The sequence below is a fragment of the Arvicanthis niloticus genome, chromosome 4, assembly GCF_011762505.2.
Source record: "Arvicanthis niloticus isolate mArvNil1 chromosome 4, mArvNil1.pat.X, whole genome shotgun sequence".
Lineage (NCBI taxonomy): Eukaryota > Metazoa > Chordata > Mammalia > Rodentia > Muridae > Arvicanthis > Arvicanthis niloticus.
Window position 1 is genome coordinate 88158792 of NC_047661.1, and position 17962 is coordinate 88176753.

General features: G+C 41.5%; 1 protein-coding gene across 1 annotated transcript in view; it reads left to right on the forward strand.

Annotated features, from left to right (window-relative positions):
• The first annotated feature begins 6041 nt into the window (after positions 1 to 6041).
• Positions 6042 to 17962, forward strand: part of LOC117707204 (mitochondrial adenyl nucleotide antiporter SLC25A24-like) — a 46624-nt gene continuing 34703 nt past the window's right edge. The window contains exons 1-2 of the mRNA XM_034500622.2: positions 6042 to 6352; positions 11710 to 11836. Coding sequence (XP_034356513.1) covers positions 6170 to 6352; positions 11710 to 11836 — 310 coding nt within the window. The 5' untranslated portion in view covers positions 6042 to 6169. The remainder of the gene's footprint in view (positions 6353 to 11709; positions 11837 to 17962) is intronic.

Sequence of the window (17962 nt, forward strand, 5' to 3'; positions counted from 1 at the left end):
CCCAGCTAGAAGCACATACCCCATAGACAGGCAACAGCTTTTGGGATAGGCCCACTCTAGTTTGGGACTCGCATGAAGACCAAGCTGCACATCTGCTACATATGTGCTGGGGGCCCTAGGTCCAGCTGTGTATGCTCTTTGGTTGGTGGTCCAGTCTCTGAGAGCTCCAAAGATCCAGGTTAGTTGACCCTGTTGGTCTTCCTTTGGAGTTCCTATCTCCTTTGGGGCGCTCAGTCCTTCCCCTAACTCTTTCATAAGAATCCCCAAGCTCCATCCGTTGTTTGGCTGTGGGTCTCTGTCCTTCTGAGTCAGTGATTGGGTGGAGCCTCTCAAAGGACAGCCATGCTAAACTCATGTCTGCAAATGTAACAGAGTATCATTAATAGTGTCAGAAATTGATGCTTGCCCGTGGGATGGGTCTCTAGTTGGGCACGATACTTGGACATTCCCTCGGTCTCTGCTCATCTGCCATCCCTATATTTCTTGTAGACCAGATAAATTTTGAATTTAAAGTTTTGTGGGTGGGTTGGGGTTTTTATTGCTCCACTGGGGTTCCTGTCTCCCACAGGAGGTGGCCTCTTCAGGTTTCATATCCCCAATGCTGTGAGTCACAGCTGAGGTCACCCCCATTGATTCTTGGGCACTTCCCCTATCTCCAGATCTCTGTCATGTCCTTGGGATGGCCCCTCCCCACCTTACCACTCCAACCAGTTGCAGATTTCCATTCATTCTCATGGCCATCTGGCTCTCTCTCCTGTCCATCACCACACCTGATCCTGAATCCCCCTATCCCCTTCCTCATCCCTTCTCCCACCCAGTTTCCTCCCTCCATCTGCTTCTTATGACTATTTTATTCCCCCTTCTATGTGAAATTCAAGCATTCTCACTTGGGCCTTCCTTATTTAGCTTCTTTGGGTCTGTGGAGTGTGTGTGAGTATCCTATATTTTATAGGTGATATCCACTTATATTTGAGTATATGGCATGCATATTCTTTTGGGTCTGGGTTACCTCACTCAGGGTGATATTCTTAAATGCCATTCATTTGTCTGCAAAATTAGTGTTGTCTTTGTTTTTAATAGCTAAATAGTATTCCATTGTGTAGATGTACCACATTTTCTTTATCCATTCTTCAGTTGGGGGACATCTAGGTTGTTTCAAGTTTCTGGCTATTATGAGTAAAGCTGCTGTGGACATAGTTGAGCAGGTGTCTTTGTGGGATGGTGGAGCATCTTTTGAGTATATGCCCAGGGGTGGTAGAGCTGAGTCTTGAGGTAGAACTATTCCCAGTTTTCTGAGAAATTGCCAAATTGATTTCCAAAGTGGTTATACAAGTTTGTACTCTCACCAGCAATGGAGGAGTGTTCCTCTGGCTCCATATCCTCACCAGTATGTGCTGTGATTTGAGTTTTTGAGATTAGCCAAAATCTGATGGATGTGAGATGGAACCTTAGAGTTGTTTGGATTTCCATTTCCCTGCTAACTAAGGATTTTGAACATTTCTTTAAATGCTTCTCAGACATTCAAGAGTCATGTGTTGAAAATTCTCTGTTTGGCTCTGTACCCCACTTTTAAATTGTTTTTTTTTTGGGGGGGGGTTGTCGGTGTCTAACTTCTTAAGTTCTTTGTAAATTTTGGATATTAGCCTTCTGTCAGATGTAGGGTTGGTGAAGAGCCTTCCAAATCTGTGGGCTGATGTTTTGTCCTATTGGCAAGAACTTCAAGTAACTCAAGAAATGAATTGAGGAAGACCTCAGAAGTTGGGAAGATCTCTCATGCTCATGGATTGGTAGGATTAACAGTGAAAATGGCCATCTTACCAAAAGCAATCTACAGATTCTATGCAATTCCCATCAAAATTCCAAATCAATTCTTTACAGACATTGACAGAGCAATTCTCAACTTCATATGGAAAAACAAAACAACCCAGAATAGCTAAAACAACCCTAAACAATAAAAGAACTTTTGAAGATATCACTACCCCTGACCTCAAGCTGTACTACAGAGAAATAGTAATAAAAACTGTGTAGTATTGGAAACAGACAGGTGGCTCAATGGAATTGAATTGAAGACCCTGAAATAAACACACACACACACACCTACGGACACTTGATTCTTGACAAAGGAGGATAAAAAGTCATACAATGGAAAAAAGAAAACATCTTCAACAAATGGTGCTGGTCTAACTGGATGTCTGCATATAGGAAAATGCAAATAGATCCACATCTATCACCCTGTACAAAACTCAAGTCCAAGTGGATCAAAGATCTCAATATAAAACCAGATACACTAAACCTAATAGAACAGAAAGTGGGGAATAGACTTGGACTCATTGGTACAGAAGACAAGTCCCTGAACAGAACACCAATGGCTATAAGATCAACAATTGATGAATGGGACCTCATGAAACTGAGACCTCTACATCGTGTTCTGCTGGCAGCAGGCAGCAGGCAGCAGGCAGCAGGCAGCAAGGAGACCGCTTCACACTGGACGGAGCTTGAGCATAGGAGACCTCAAAGCCCACCCGCATGGAGACACCTTCCTCCAACAAAGCCACACCTACCTTAAAAAGGTCACACCTCCTAATAGTGCCACTCCCCATGGGCCAAACATATTCAAACACATGAATCTATGGGGGCCATACCTATTCAAGCCATCAAACTTAGGGATTTTAGTACAAGGCCCTCAGTTCAGTCCTAGGCACTAAGAAAAATTAAGTAGATGCTGGATCCTGTTAAGAAAGTTGGAGCAAAGTGTTTCCCTGAGGACATGATGGACTGAGCACTGTGGCTATATAGAAATATTAATTTGTAGGATATGTGGGTCCCTATTCAGATTGTTTACTTATTAGATCACTTGTCTTTTTCTTACTAACCTACAGAACTCTTTATGCTTTTGAAACACTCTACTATTTGTTATGTGTAAGGTCTGTAACTTTCATTTTGTTTGTGGCTTTTATCATTATCATCACCATCATCATCTTTTGCCTTACAGAAGCTTTCAGTTTCATGAGGTCTTGTTTATTAATTTTTGTTTTGTTTTTCGAGACAGGGTTTCTCTGTGTAGCCCTGGCTGTCCTGGAACTCACTCTGTAGACCAGGCTGGCCTCGAACTCAGAAATCCACCTGCCTCTGCCTCCCAAGTGCTGGGATTAAAGGCGTGCGCCACCACTGTTAGTGCCTGAGCTATTGGTGTTCTGTTCAGGGAGTTGTCTCCTTTGCCAATACATTCATGGATATTCTCCACTGATGTTTCATGCTTTCCTGACTTTTAGGGCTGCCATGGAAGACTGAATGTTATTCTGATGTGTTTGCTTTAGTAGGTGGAGTTCACTTTTCTCTTTAAGATTTCTGAATATTTTATAAATTACTCTCTGATTTCAAATTCTTAGTATGGCATTCAAAATCATATTATTTAATTTGCCCATATTTTGGTATTTCTATCTTTTTGTGATCAATCTCTAATGTAATTAATTCTATTGGAATCAGAGAGCATGCTCTGTGTAAGTTCAGTCATTTAAATGTATTCTCTTGTTTCATGTACCATTCATTATATGATCACAGTGATGTAAAAATATACACATATGAGTGTTTTCCCTGCATGTGTGTCTACACACTCTGTATATTCCCGGTGCCTGAGGAGGCCAGAAAAAAGTGTTAGATCCTCTGAAGCTGGAGTTATAGATGTTCAACTACCATGTGCTGGGAATCAAACCTGGAACCTCTGGAAGAGCAGCCAGTCCCTCTTAACCACCGAGGCGTTTTCTAGCCCCCATATAGTGTGACTTTTACATGTGTAACTGAAAGAAAAAATAGACATTCTGCTGTTGTTGCATGCAGTGATCTAGAAATCTTAATTGACTGATATTGTTATTGAAGTTTCCTATTTTCTTCTCCTTTTCTTCTTCCTCCTTCTTCCCTAGCCCCTCTCTGTTTTGACTGAATCTTAGAATTTCACTATGTAGCCCAGGCCACTCCTGAACTCATGGTCCTGCTCAGCCTCTTGATTTCTAGGATTAAAAGCGAGCCACCACACTAACTTATGTATTTTGAAAATACATACCACTTTGCATATAATGCAGAGTTTTTAGCCATATATGTTCACATTTTCCTTTACAACCTTTAATTGCTGCCATACATTTAGTTCTGACATGTTATAAACTACACAGTATGTTATTTATTTCTTACAATATCTTTTAAGGGAAAATTGTCTTTAATAATTATAAATGCCCACCACTTACATTTTGTATTGTTGACTTATGAATTTATCCAAGGAAATAATACGAATACACATTTTATGACATTTGGTTACATATTTATTATAGCACTTAGGATGCATTTCACTCTAAAGTGTATTAGATGTTGACTGTCTATGAGTGCTGTTTCAATGTTATGTTAGACTTTTAGCATTTAGAAAAACATACGGTAAAAACATGTATGAAATAAGTAACATAATAAAATACAGGTAAAATAGTGCTATTTTAAGAAATAAATGGCCGGGCAGTGGTGGCGCACGCCTTTAATCCTAGCACTTGGGAGGCAGAGGCAGGTGGATTTCTGAGTTCGAGGCTAGCCTGGTCTACCGAGTGAGTTCCAGGACAGCCAGGACTACACAGAGAAACCTTGTCTTTAAAAAAAAAAAAAAAAAAAAAAAAAAGAGCTTTATGATGTAAGATTTAGGCTTGAATGAGAAAAAAATAATTTATTTAAAAACACACGTGTCAACTCCCCCCACCCCCCCACCCCCGCAAACATGTCAGGGGTTGGAAAATGTATCCAGTTCTGGGTGCTCCCACATTATCTTCTGGCATGTGCTGGCATGCATGCGCGCACGCGCACACACACACACACACACACACACTAAACTTACACAGACAGTTACATATAAAAAGATAAAACTTTAAAAACAACCGGGGCCATTATACTCTGCTGCTAGCTCTCAAAGAACATGATCAAGAGTGCACAAAGCTTCACAGAAATAATAACTGAGCTATCTTTCTGTCCTAAAGTGTATCTGCAGCCATTCTGCAAGGCCTCGTGTTTAGAAGATCTTGGGCTCACAACGGAGCCAGGGTGTAAGAGAGAGAAAGAGAAGAGGCAGAAGTTCGTAGTATCCCAGAAGACAAAGGAGATGATGTCTCAGGATGAAGAGCATGGACAACAGCATGCAGTGAAGACCTGGGTAAATAAATCAAAGTATATTAAAGTACCCATTGAGTTTTGTGATATTCGGCGGTTCAATAGGCAGGTGGTGGTGGTAATGCATGAGCTCCCCCCTGCCCCCAAGGTTTCTCTGTGTAGCCCTGGCTGTCCTGGAACTAGCTCTGTAGACAAGGTTGGCCCTGAAGTCAGAGCTATGCCTGCCTCTGAGACTGCATTCTTTTAAGAAGAAAGTGAGAGACAAGGAAGAGGAAATGGGTTAGCTGCAAACCATTACTTCGAGACAGGTACAAGGACAAGCTCCTCCCTTCCTTCGTGGGACCAGGTAGGAGGTGTCTCCGATTGGTCCAGAAGCCTACATGCTGCTCTTCCTTGGCGTGAGGGGTGGCCTTAGGGCACTAGATACTAAAGGGAAAAGGTTCCATTTACTCACCCCTCCAGGCCTCAGAATGAGGCATAGATATTTCACTCAAGACCTAAGTGTGAGGAAACAGTAAACAGAGAACACAGTAACAATCATTCCCAGGGCCAAGCAGCAGCTACGGCACTGCAGATAATAGTTATTTTGAAAGAGTTGCCAATCTGTTTCACTGGGCTGTATTAAGGTGTAAAAGGTTGGGAGGAGAACCCCACCCTTTGACCTTTGTGAAGCTTCTCGGAAATTATGTGAGGAGATTCTGGAGGCCCATTTGCGCTTTCCATGCTTCCTGAGCAATGTGCTCTCCTTAGCTGTACTTCACAGGATTTGATACTCACTCGCTCTTCTGAGGATGCCTCTACCGTCTGGGTGGTCATAGTCTCAGGTGTCCCCGGAGTCCAACTTCCGGTGAGGGAGGCCAGGCTCGTGGCGCAGGGTGCCAGGTTTCCTCCCCGTAGTGTTCCCTGTTCTCAAGGTTCCACTGGGGAACCAAGGGGCTCGTGTCTCAGGCGGTTGGGGCTGGCAGACCTGTGGCCCTGAACATAAGTGGTGTGGGCCTCTAGGGTTGTGGTGGCCGCCATCTCCTGCTGGGTGATGCTACGCTGGCTGCAGGACTTCCTGCTGCCCTCCGAGGCCTGCCAGGGTGATTATGACCGCCTGGCCTATGAGATCCTCTTCGAAGACCTGGACCGTAATGGAGATGGCGTGGTGGATATCTCGGAGCTTAGGGATGGGCTGAAACACTGGAGTTCCTCATTTGGTGTAGACCCGGAGCAGGTGAGCCACTGAGAGAATGTGGCCCTGAGAATGTTGGAAAGAAGTTGCACAGATGCACAGAGCTCAGAGCCAACCTGCCGACCTGGCCCTTCCAGAAATTTCCAGAGCTTTTGGAGTAGGTGTGAAATTTCTTTCTGTAGGGTTCTTCATGCAGAATAACATAACCCAGTGAAATGCATTGTCAACACATTTATAGTTACGTTATAGTTACAGATACATAGTTATAGATAATGGCACAAAATAGTCATTATCTGTAGTGACAAGATCGTCTGGGCTTTTGCAGAAGATTCTGAGGTTCTGAACATTTCCTGTCCATAAGGGTCAGGACTGTGTTAACCTTTGTCTAAAGTAAACCTGCTTTTCCCAAGAGGCTTTCAGCCTAGGGAAAACTTGCCTCAAGATCTTCTACACACTATCTGGAGATGAGTATCCCAGAATTGGCATCTTTCTACTTAACAGTATACAAATCTATGGTGAGCCAACAGACTTACATTTTACTAATGTCTTTCATAATCTAGTATTGTCTTCCTTTTCTAGAATGGCCGCCACCCCAATGGCCTCTTTCTAGTTCCCTGGTCTATAGGTACTCCAAGTTAAACACACAAATGTAAAGATTTGCAGCTCTGATCCACATGTGTGAGAATGATCTTTCTGGTCTGGGTTAACAAAGTGTAATTTTATTTTAAAGTTCGGTCTATTTACCTGTGTAGTTCATGAGTTCACTCTTTATGGCCAAATAAAATTCAGTTGTGTATATATACTACATCTTCATTTTCCATTCATCAGTTGATGGACATTGAGGCTGTTTTCATTTTGTAGTTATTTTGAACAGAGAGCCAATGAACATGGCCAAACAAATATCTCTGTGGTTTAAGGATATACAGTCCTTTGTGGATATATACCTGTTAGTAGTATCACATGGTAGATCTGTTTCTAGCTTTTTGAAGTCCCCTCCCATGATACTGATTTGCATCCTGGTTCCTTCAGTTCCCACTCTTACAAATAACAAGTGAGGGCTCTCTTTTCTCTCACCGCCCACCGCCAGCAATTGTTACTTGCTTTCTCGATGACAAGTCATTCTGACTAGGGTACAATGAAATCTCAATGTCCTTTTAATTTCCATTTACTTGATAGATAAAGATGTTTAACATGAATGATTCCCTAGCTATGCACATTTCTTCTTTTAAGAACTCTCTGTTCAGTTCATTAGCCTATTTTTAAAGGGTTTGTTTGGTTTCTTGAGTTCTTCATGTATTATAGACACCAACCTATCAGATGTATAACTGGCAATGGTGGTTTTTCTTCTTTCTTTCGTGTAGGCTGCTTCTTTAGTTAACAGTTTGCAGTTCAATTTCATGAAGTCCTATTTGTCAGTCGATGGTCCAGTTTCCTTCATGAGAGATCCTATTCAGAAAGTCTGACTCTAGCCTATAGCCTTAGGTATGCTCCCAACTGTGTCTTCTAGAAGTTTCAGCTTCATATCTAACATTGAGATCTTTGATTCATTTGGAACTGCTTTGTGTGCGAGGTAAGAGATAAGGATCAAATTAAATTCTTCAGATAGATATTTATTGGAAGTACTGCTTCCTGAAGCAGGAAAGCCTGGTTCTGCGGAGTTTAAAACCAAGTAAGCAGTAGATATCCTCCTACAGGCCTTGTAAACTGACCAAGTATCTTAGTATCCTGATGTCAGCTTCTAACAACGTAGTCTTTTGCACATTGGCCCTAGAGCCTGCTGCCAGAAACACACCCAAGCCTGCAATCTACTGCGTGTCAGAACATGCTGGGCTGTTCCTCTTCCCACTCAGTTATCTGAAATTGAGCGAAGTGCTCTTATTCAAGGAAGTTACATCATGTCGAAGCAATGAGCAATTGAATCCTTCATATGATTTTAACCTAAAAGCTGTTAAGGTCTTCTACTTGGTATTTCCTAAATATCTGATCAAGGCATTAACTTACAACATTTTACTGTAATAATGCATTTCAGGATAATTTTGCATGCTTGGATAGCTGTTGACTCAATAGCATTGGACCCATGACTGTACAGAAATCACAGAGCCCCAAGGGAAACAGAATGGAGACCCTAGACTGGCACTGTGTGGTTTTCTGCTTGCTACTAGAATGTACAATGAGTGCCTGGTCCCCAATTCTTCATAATCCTTAATTCCTTGTATTGTGTGCTTGAGGAGGGAGTCCATTCATCTGGCCTTGTATTTTGTTGTGGTTATACACCTGCTGTTTAGTTTAGCTATGACTCTGGAATGACCAAGTGATGATTTGGTAAGTAGGGCTTTTTGCATGGTCTCTGCTAATTGTCTGTCTAATTGTTGCTAACTTTGTTCAGATGCTGGGTAGTGCTTCTAGAGTGGCTTCTAGTCTGATTGCCTATATATATACATATATATATATTATAGAATATAATATATATTATAGAATATATATTTAGGGAACATAATCTCTGGTCTCACCTGTCCCAAGAAGTGACTCATCCTAAGAGAACAGTCTAAGATTGTCCAATTCATCAAATTTCTTTTCTGGAGAATGCATACATACACACACACACACGCACACATATATGCATATACATTTATGTGTGTGTATGTATATACACATATACATCATGTATACATCTATACATCATATATACATGTGTACATCATATATACATATAACATATACACATACACACATATATGTATATACACACACAACATATATACATATATATGTATATATACAAAATTATAGTTATGAAGTAACTGTAATTTTATAGTTTGGGGCCACCACAACATGAGGAACTGAATTAAAGGATCATGGTAGGGAGGGTTGAGAACCACTGATGTAGAGTCAAATTAAGTTAAGCTTCATACTGTGTTTCTGAGGGCAGCCAGCTCAGTTTTACAAGTGGCCATAAAGTTGGCTAATGTCTCTGATTGGGTACCAAGCTTGGCGGGAGCAAAGAGATAATATCAAGATTTATGTATCAATCACTATACTCCTTGACCTATTTGCCCTTCTGGTTTCTGTCTGACTGCAAGGAGTGAACTGTATTGCTACTCCCAGTGGTCTGTGTGCAGTAAGACTTGGCTCGGCCTCTCAGCAACTGTGTTAGAATATTAGGGAGGCTGGCCTCTAGTTGTCTTTCGTCTTGTAGGAGCTTGGGCCTGAAGAGAGTCTATCTGGCCTTGTACTGACTTCAGAGAGTAGGGAGAGGCATCATGCTTTAAGTGAGACTGTTGTTCTCACTTTTATTATTCTGTTCTGCCAATTATAAAGGTGGTTTCAGGGTTGATTTTACATCTTAGGGATCTCAAAAGATGTTCTGTTCTTTGTATGATCACTATGCTTTCTGGTATGTGTGCCTCTGGTGGAGGGGAGCTTAAGACTTTTTATTTTGTGATATTGTTAATATCATTCCAAAAAAATGAAACATATATCTCTGCCATAGGTGGAAATCCAGTAGATTATAAATAACCGTAAAATGGGCATTTTAAAAGTTAATATTGTAAAACTCTGTTTAAATACTATATTATCTGGTAAAGTTGAGTCTTCCACTCCGATGTGTTTTTCTTTAAGAAGTTGGCAAGTTTTGAGGCATGTTAGAACACTACAGACATTCCCACGATATAATCAGGAACAAATGATGCTTGAAACAAAGGCTCATTTTCTCAAACTGTGATTTAATGTTGTTTGATGCTGCTTTCATGTGAGGACTGTATGTGTCCTACTCATTGGGAAGCAACCATTTGAACCATTAATTTGAGATAGTTTTTGCAGCATATAAATCTCCTCAGGATTTCTCTCCTCTTTAACTCATCTTCCATTTTCCTTTCATGCACTTTTGTCTTCAGCAAATCAGATAAAGATGAAATGAACTTAGATCCATAACTTGCTTAGAACTAAGCATCCAGGAAGTCTTGATTGTTATTATCACCATTTTTATTGCTGTATTTTTATAACACCTGTTCTACTTCCATGCAGACATTTCACATATTATTGAAATGCCCACTCTTGTTTTTCTGTCTAGCACATGTTTTTCCTTGTGAATCCAGGCTCAAGCAGTCTTCCTTTATGAAGCCTCTCTTGATTCTTTCTGCATTTTTACCTCACTTATTATCTGAAAGCTTACTTTCAGATAGAAAGGAATTACCTTGAATTAATAGCATTATTCCACCTAAAATATTGCCTTTGGTATATGTACTATCTCCAGTAGTTTATAATTTGCTTCATATTAGAGACTTTTAGCTTTTTTAGTTCCAACAGTGTGTGGTGTGTAGTTTGTGATGTACAGTGTGTGTTATGTAGTATGCAGTGTATGGTGTGTACCATGCACAGTGTGTGTGATGTGCACTGTGCAGTGTTCAGTGTGCAGTATGTGGTGTTTGCAGTGCTATGCAGTGTGCAGTGTGCAGTGTGTGGTGTGTGCCATGTAGTGCATGGTATGCAGTGTGGTGTGTGCTATGCAGTATGTTGTGTCTGGTGTGTGTTGTGCAGTGTGGTGTGTGCTATGCAGTGTATAGTGGGTGGTGTGCTATGCAGTGAGTGGTGTGTACAGTGTGGTGTGTGTTATGCAGTGTGCAGTGCGTGGTGTGTGCTATGCAGTGTGCAGTGCGTGGTGTGTGCTATGCAGTGTGCAGTCTATGGTGTGTGCAGTGTTCAGTGTGTGCTATGCAGTGTGATCCAGTTTTTAGCTCATAACATTTATTTTCAAACTCAATAAATACTAAGTATGAATTATCTAGTCTATTAAAGGCCTCTATATTTCATATTTTATGCTAGATATTGATGGTACAAAAATGAATAATATATAGCTAATGAGGTAAGAGTCTTCTGGGCTGGGAACATACAACATATTTTTACATATGCTTTTGAAATATTTATTTATTTTTACATGCATAAGTATTTCGCCTCACTTATATAAGTGCACTGGGCTTGTGTCTAGTGCCTGTGAAGTCCAAGGAGGGTCCTAGATCCGTTTAAACTGGAGCAACAGGTAGCTGAAAGCTGCCATGTGGGTGCTGGGAACTGAACCCAGATTTCCTGAAAGAGCAGCACGTGTTCTTAACTGCTGAGCTATCTTTCCACACCTATAGTGTTAATTTTTTTATCTTAAAAAAGCTTAAGGACTTAGTGAGACTTGAACATACATGATTACTTCACAAGGCTAGGTCTCAAAGCATTAATCTGGGGAATATATTAGAATTCTATGTTTATCACATTTAGTGGACAGATTTTTGTCTCTGACAGAAGAGGCTATATATCTTAGTATCTTTAAGCCCTAATGTTAACATGTACTAAGGTTAGCATGACATAGTGGCTCTACATATGACCGTTGCAATGAGTTTCTTCTCTTGTAGAAAATTTTGAAGGATGCAGATGCCAATGCTGACTCAGGACTGGACTTTGAAGAATTTGTGCAGTACCTTCAAGACCACGAGAAGAAAATGAAACTGGCATTCAAGAGTCTGGACAAAAATGATGATGGTGTGTGTATGTTTCATCCACAGCTTGATGTGACTAAGTGCTGGCACTGACGAGTACTTTTTCTGTCTGTCATGTGCTCCTGCTGTCAGATCCAATTTATTATCTAGAATAATCTTTAAATTACTAAGAATAATAGAATAGATGTCCTTGGGTCTCTATTGTGATGATGAAACATAACCAAAAGCAACTTGGGGAGCAAAGAGTTTATTTCTTCTTATGCTAGTAGGTAACAGTTGATCACTGAGGAAGTCTGGGCAGGAACGGAAGCAGAGGCCACAGAAGAGCACTGCTTACTGGCTTGATCCCCTGGCTTGTTCTGTTTGCTTTCTTATATACCCCAGGATGGCCAGCCCACAGATGGTGCTGCCTACCGTAGGCTTGTCCCTTCCACATCAATAATTAGTCAAGAAAATATCCCACAGGCTTGTTGTCTACAGGCATATATTGTGGGGGCATTTTCTCAATTGAGGTTTTCTTTTCTCAGAAGTCTCTGGCTTGTGTCAAGTTGACAAAAAACTAGCCAGCAATAGGTATTATAATTTCCCTAAATCATATGTGTGTATATACATGGTTTGTTTGTTTGCTCTGAGACTTAGGCTTACACTAATGACTAAACCCTATGTACCGGACAGTTATGGAAGCTATAATTACTAGTGAAATGTGCCAGGGCTAGCATGGCATGGTGGCTTTGCATATGATTATTGTGATGAGTTCCTTCACTTCTCTAGGAAATTCTTGATGCTGCAAATCGCACTTTGTAGCCCTGGCTGGCCTGGAACTTGCTATGTAGACCAAGCTGGCCTCAAACTCACAGAGATCTACCTGCCTCAGCTTCCTGAGTACTGGGATAAAGGTATGCACCATCATGTCTAGCACATTAAAACACACACACACACACACACACACACACACACACACACACACACACACACACACAATGAGTGTTTTGCCTGAATTGTATGTCTGTGTATCACATGTGTGTCAGGTGCTCATGGAAGCCAGAAGAGGTCATTGGATTCCCCAGGACTGGATTTATAACCAGTTATGAGCTGCCACAAGGGTGCAGGAATTCTGGGTCCTTTGGAAGAGCAGCCAGTGCTCTTAACCACTGAGTCATCTCTCCAGCCCAGTGGTTCTCAACCTTCCTTATGTTGCAACTCTTTAATACAGTTTCTTACGTTGTGGTGACCCCCAACGATAAAATTACTTTCATTGCTACTTCATAGCTATAATTTTGCTACTGTTATGATTCACAGTGTAAAAGTCTGTGTTTTTCAGTGATCTTAGGCGACCCCTGTGAAAAGGTTGTCTGAGCCCTAAAGGGGTTGTGACCCACGTGTTGAGAACCATTGCTCTAGCCCCTCTCTTAAAATTTAATTATTTACGTTTTAAGACAGAGTCTCACTGTGTAGCCCTAGCTGGCCTCGAACTCACTCTGCAGACAGTCTGGCCTCAAACTTACAGAGATCCATCTGCCTCTGCTTCTTGAATGCTGGGATTAAAGGCATGTACCACCACATCTGATACCTTATATTTTTAATAAAAATCAGTTTTGCAGGGGTCTCCTCTGAATTTAAAGCTTTGTGTATTGGGTAGTCTTTTTTTTTTTTTTTTTTTTTTTTTTTTTTGTAATAAATGGAAAGTGGGAGTTTAAAATTTGACATTTGTGGGCTGGCAGCATGGCTTTGTGGGTAGAAGTACTTTTCCACAAGCCAGGTAGTCCGAATTGATCTCTGAAACTAATATAACGGTACAAGGAGAGAGCCACTCTTGAAAGTTTTCCTTGGACCTTCACAAGTGTCCTATGACACATGTGCCTGACATCTCACCTCTCTCTCTCTCTCTCTCTCTCTCTCTCTCTCTCTGTCTCAAACATGACAATCTTGATGATTTTGAAAATATATTTGTTTCAGGAAATTTGGTTAATGCAAACTTCTGGAAGGAAATAAAAACTGCTTAGAATCCACTCTTAGTATTTTCTCATTGCTGAGATGAAATGCTTTGACAAAGCGAGGCCAGGGAGCCACCCGCCCTCACATCCGAACTGCTGCCGTTGCTCTTGTCTACCAGAAATGGGTGGTAAGAGTATTGCTAAAGACACGCCACGTTTTGGTCACAGAACATGGAGAAATCAAGCTGGTATTGACCTGGGAACATACCCCCTCCTGGCTAGCTTTTATAGTATAAGAAGGTATGCTGCAGGCTTCTGGGGGAGAAAAACCAACTCAGCTGTGACCTTTGAGAGCTACAGTAATGATTGGTCAGGCAAGATACATACATTGATGCAATAATATCATGAATGTTACAGGGTTAACTGCTTCCTGGTTGGATTTTTAGGTCTGCTGCAAAGGAGAGAAACCATGTTTGGTACTATAAACCTGTTCAAGAGCTGGTGGCCGGGAGATCATAGGGTCTCACGGGGAACCCATTATAGTTTTCCTAAGTCAACACGTGGTCATCCTGCTTTCTAAATACACGTTTACATCCAAAGATTAGTGCTGCTCTCCGCCTTTGTCAGAGAAGTTTTTCTTATTGCAGTAGGCAGTGGCTAATGCAGACTCATTGCCAAGAATAAGGGCTGGTGTAATGCTTGGCTGTTAGTAGGCCCTGTATATTATCTGCTCCAAGACTCAAGGGAACATTGTGGGAGACATAAGCAGAAAGAATGGAAAAGCTGGAGGAATTGGGAGATTTGTAGAATGACATTGTCATTACACTCATGAACTCACAATCGCTGTGGTTACCTGCACAAGAGCTGCACTTGATTGGGCCTGCCGACCTTCATCACGAGGCCCCACCCTCTTTAGGGACGAACTATGAGCAGTTGATGGTGGTGAAGGGAAGGTGTCACTGTTTTAAGTAATTTCTGACAAGCTGCCCATGCTCCAGAAAGTAACCTCTGACTCAGTCTCACAAAAAAAAAAAATAAATAAATAAAAAAAAAAAAAATTAAGAAGATGTAGAAATAGCGGAGGAAGTTTGGGGAAGGTAAAGGTTTCACTGGGAGATGGGGGATTAGAGAGGGTATAATGAGGTGTCAAAGTTACTAAAGTGTATTATGTGCATATAGAAAAGAGAACCGACCAGACCAAAGCAACTGAAGGGATAAAAGGCTTATTGTGATTCAGGGTTCAAAGGAGCAGCTCATCCTGGTGGGGAACTCAAAGTGGCGGGAGCTTGAAGCAGCTGGGTGACACAGAGAGATGATCTTTGAATGTGATCTCTTGCCAGAGCAGTGTTGCCAGTGTTGCTGGATTAAAATTCCTCTACATACAATGTTTCTAGTATCCCTGTTGTAGTGATTAATCTTGGTTATCAACTGGAATCAATTTGTAGTCTACTAAGAGATACACCTCTGGGCAAGTCTGTGAGGGTAGTTTTTGGAAGGATTAACTGAGGGTGGGGTGGGGGAAATGGGTGTGTGGTGTGTGGGGCGGGTTGGTGTGTGAGTAGACAGACTAGGGTAGGGAGACACTCCCCCAGCATGGAGAGCATTCTTCCGCAATGTCCTAATTAAATAGAGGTCTGAGGTAAAAGTAGTTCTATTTTTGCCTGCCAACTTTTACTCCTTACTTGTGAGTTCATCTACTCTTGTCACTGCTACGGCTATTGCCATTCTTTGCTGACACTGGAACCTAACTTCTTTGGCCTTTGAGTTGGTTTGAATGCAAATGGCTCCTATAAGGCTCATATGTGTAAATACTTGGTCCCCAGTTGGTGGAAGTGTTTGGGAAGGATTTGGAGGTGTGGTCTGGTTGGAGAAGGTGTGTTAGTGGTTATGAGCTTGAGGTTTCACAAGACTTGAGGCCTCATTCCCAGTGTGCTTTCTGGCTCTTACTTGTGGATCAAGATGTGAGCTCACAGCCATTCCTGCTGCCACACCTTTGCTCTACCATCATGGACTCTAACCCTCTGAAGTCATAAGCCTTATTAAACACTGTCTTTTGTAAGTTGCTATGGACAAAGTGTTTTATTACAGCAACAGAAAAGTAAGACAACCTTCAAAACTGAACCGAAGACCAATGACTGCAAGAATCAACAAGGCCTTTGGCTCTAAGATGGGACTTATGGGCTATTCAGCCTCATAGACTACGCATCTCTGAAGTTTTCAGCCTCTCCAGCATACAGACAACCTGTTTGACTACTCAGTCCATGTAGCGTGAAATATTAAAAAAGCAATCCACACTAAGCTGGCAGTGCACCGACGGGCTGTTCTCATCTCGTGGAGACTCTAACCTGGAGCTCTGAAATCTCTCCACCCATGTTAAGTTCCCACTGGCAGGTCGCTGCCACACCAGTCCCACTCTTCCAAATTCCCAAGACCTTTTGGGGTGCACTTCTTGCAAGCCCATGCTTTGCCTTCGTTGAGTTGCTGAGTGAAGGAAAACACTGCACAAACTTAGTTCAGAATCAACAGGTAACTCAATCCCTAGGCACAGCAACTAGCATCCTAATTTTGTAAGTTATACTAAATATAACTCCTCTGGTGGTGAGGCTTGGTGGACCCACCATCTAAACTGGGGGCCTCTTGTTAGCTACATTTTGGCCTCCACTTGTCTCCTGTCCAAAAGCCTGTATCTCTCTCTTCCTTCCCCTCTTCCTTTCTTTGACCTGGAAGTCCTGCCTACTCCTTTCCCAGTGATTGGTTCCCTGGAATCTTTATTCATTAGGAGAAGGTTCTGACACAAGCCCATATTGTGTAAACCAATGTAATCGATCCCTTTTGTAATATATGTTCATCCCATCAGCTTTGTTCCCTTATAGAACCTTAAGTAATATATCTATTAATACACCTTGGTAGTAGAAAAATGCTCCTGAGGTAAATATGTTTCACATGAAGGAGAAATCCTCAAGTTGATATATTAGTATCATACTAGGTCTTGATAAGTCAAGCTGGAATATTAACGCTCAGCCTCAGCCTTCAGAAATATCATTCTAGGAGCATTGCCATTTGTCTTCTACTGGCTTCGTTGCTTTGAGTAACCAGGTTGCAGCAGAAGATATAATTAGCATCAGGGATACTACCTACCATGCAGAGTTGCCCAGGCCCTGGCAAGCCATCGAAGGTGCTGCCTTGGTTGAGCTGCCTGCTTTTGTTGCCATCTTACTCCCTGTTACTGTGCATGTCGTGGTCATTCCCTTTGTGTAGAGTTTGACCAGGGTAGTTGAAGGTGAGAAAGAGAATACTGCACTTGTTATGGGCTGAGTTGTGTTCTTTACAATACTTCATTTTTATTCTGCTTATAACCCTTCAGGTAACATACATTTAGCACAATGTAATATACTTTATAGAAGTAGCAAGTGATAACTGGAGTTCCTAATATAAAATATTTTAAAACTATGAATACTTTCATACAAAATTGCCAAGTCCTTTGGGAGTTTATCAGCCTTTGAACTAGATTATATTTAGCATAGAGATTGTGCTGGGTAATATGCCAAGTTGACACAAGCTAAAGTCATCTGAGGAGGAACCTCAACTGAGAACATTCATTGATAAGATGGGGCTGCAATCAGGTTTGCAGGGCATTTTCTTAATTAGTGATTGATAGGAAAGGATCCAGCCCATGGTGGGTGGTGCCATCCATGGACTGGTGGTCTTGGGTTCTGTAAGAAAGGAGGCTGAACAAACCATGAGGAGCAAGTCAGTAAACAAGGCTTCTTTATGGCCTCTGCATCAGCTCTTGACTCCAGGTTCCTGCTCAGCTTGGGTTCCTGCCCTCACTGCTTTTGATGGTGAACTATGACATGGAACTGTGAGTGAAATAAACCCTTTCCTCCTCAAGTTGCTTTTGATCATGGTGCTTCGTCACAGCAGCAATAACCCTAGTGAAGATAGTGATTTACATAGCAGATTAACTATTTAAAATGACTGAACTTCACAGATGAGCAGCTGTTAAGTAAAGAGGTGTCATTTGGAGAAACATTGGTTCACAGGCTAGTGCACTCCCTTGTCTGGAGCCTGGGACACCTGAGTCATAAAAAATGTGACTCTGTATGAAAAAGTGCCTTTGTTGATGGAGTAATACCTCACATGTACATAGTTTCTCACACATAATTTCTATAAATGGTTTATGCAAATGAAAAGTATGACTAAATTTATGGTAACATTTTGATGGATTTTTAAGT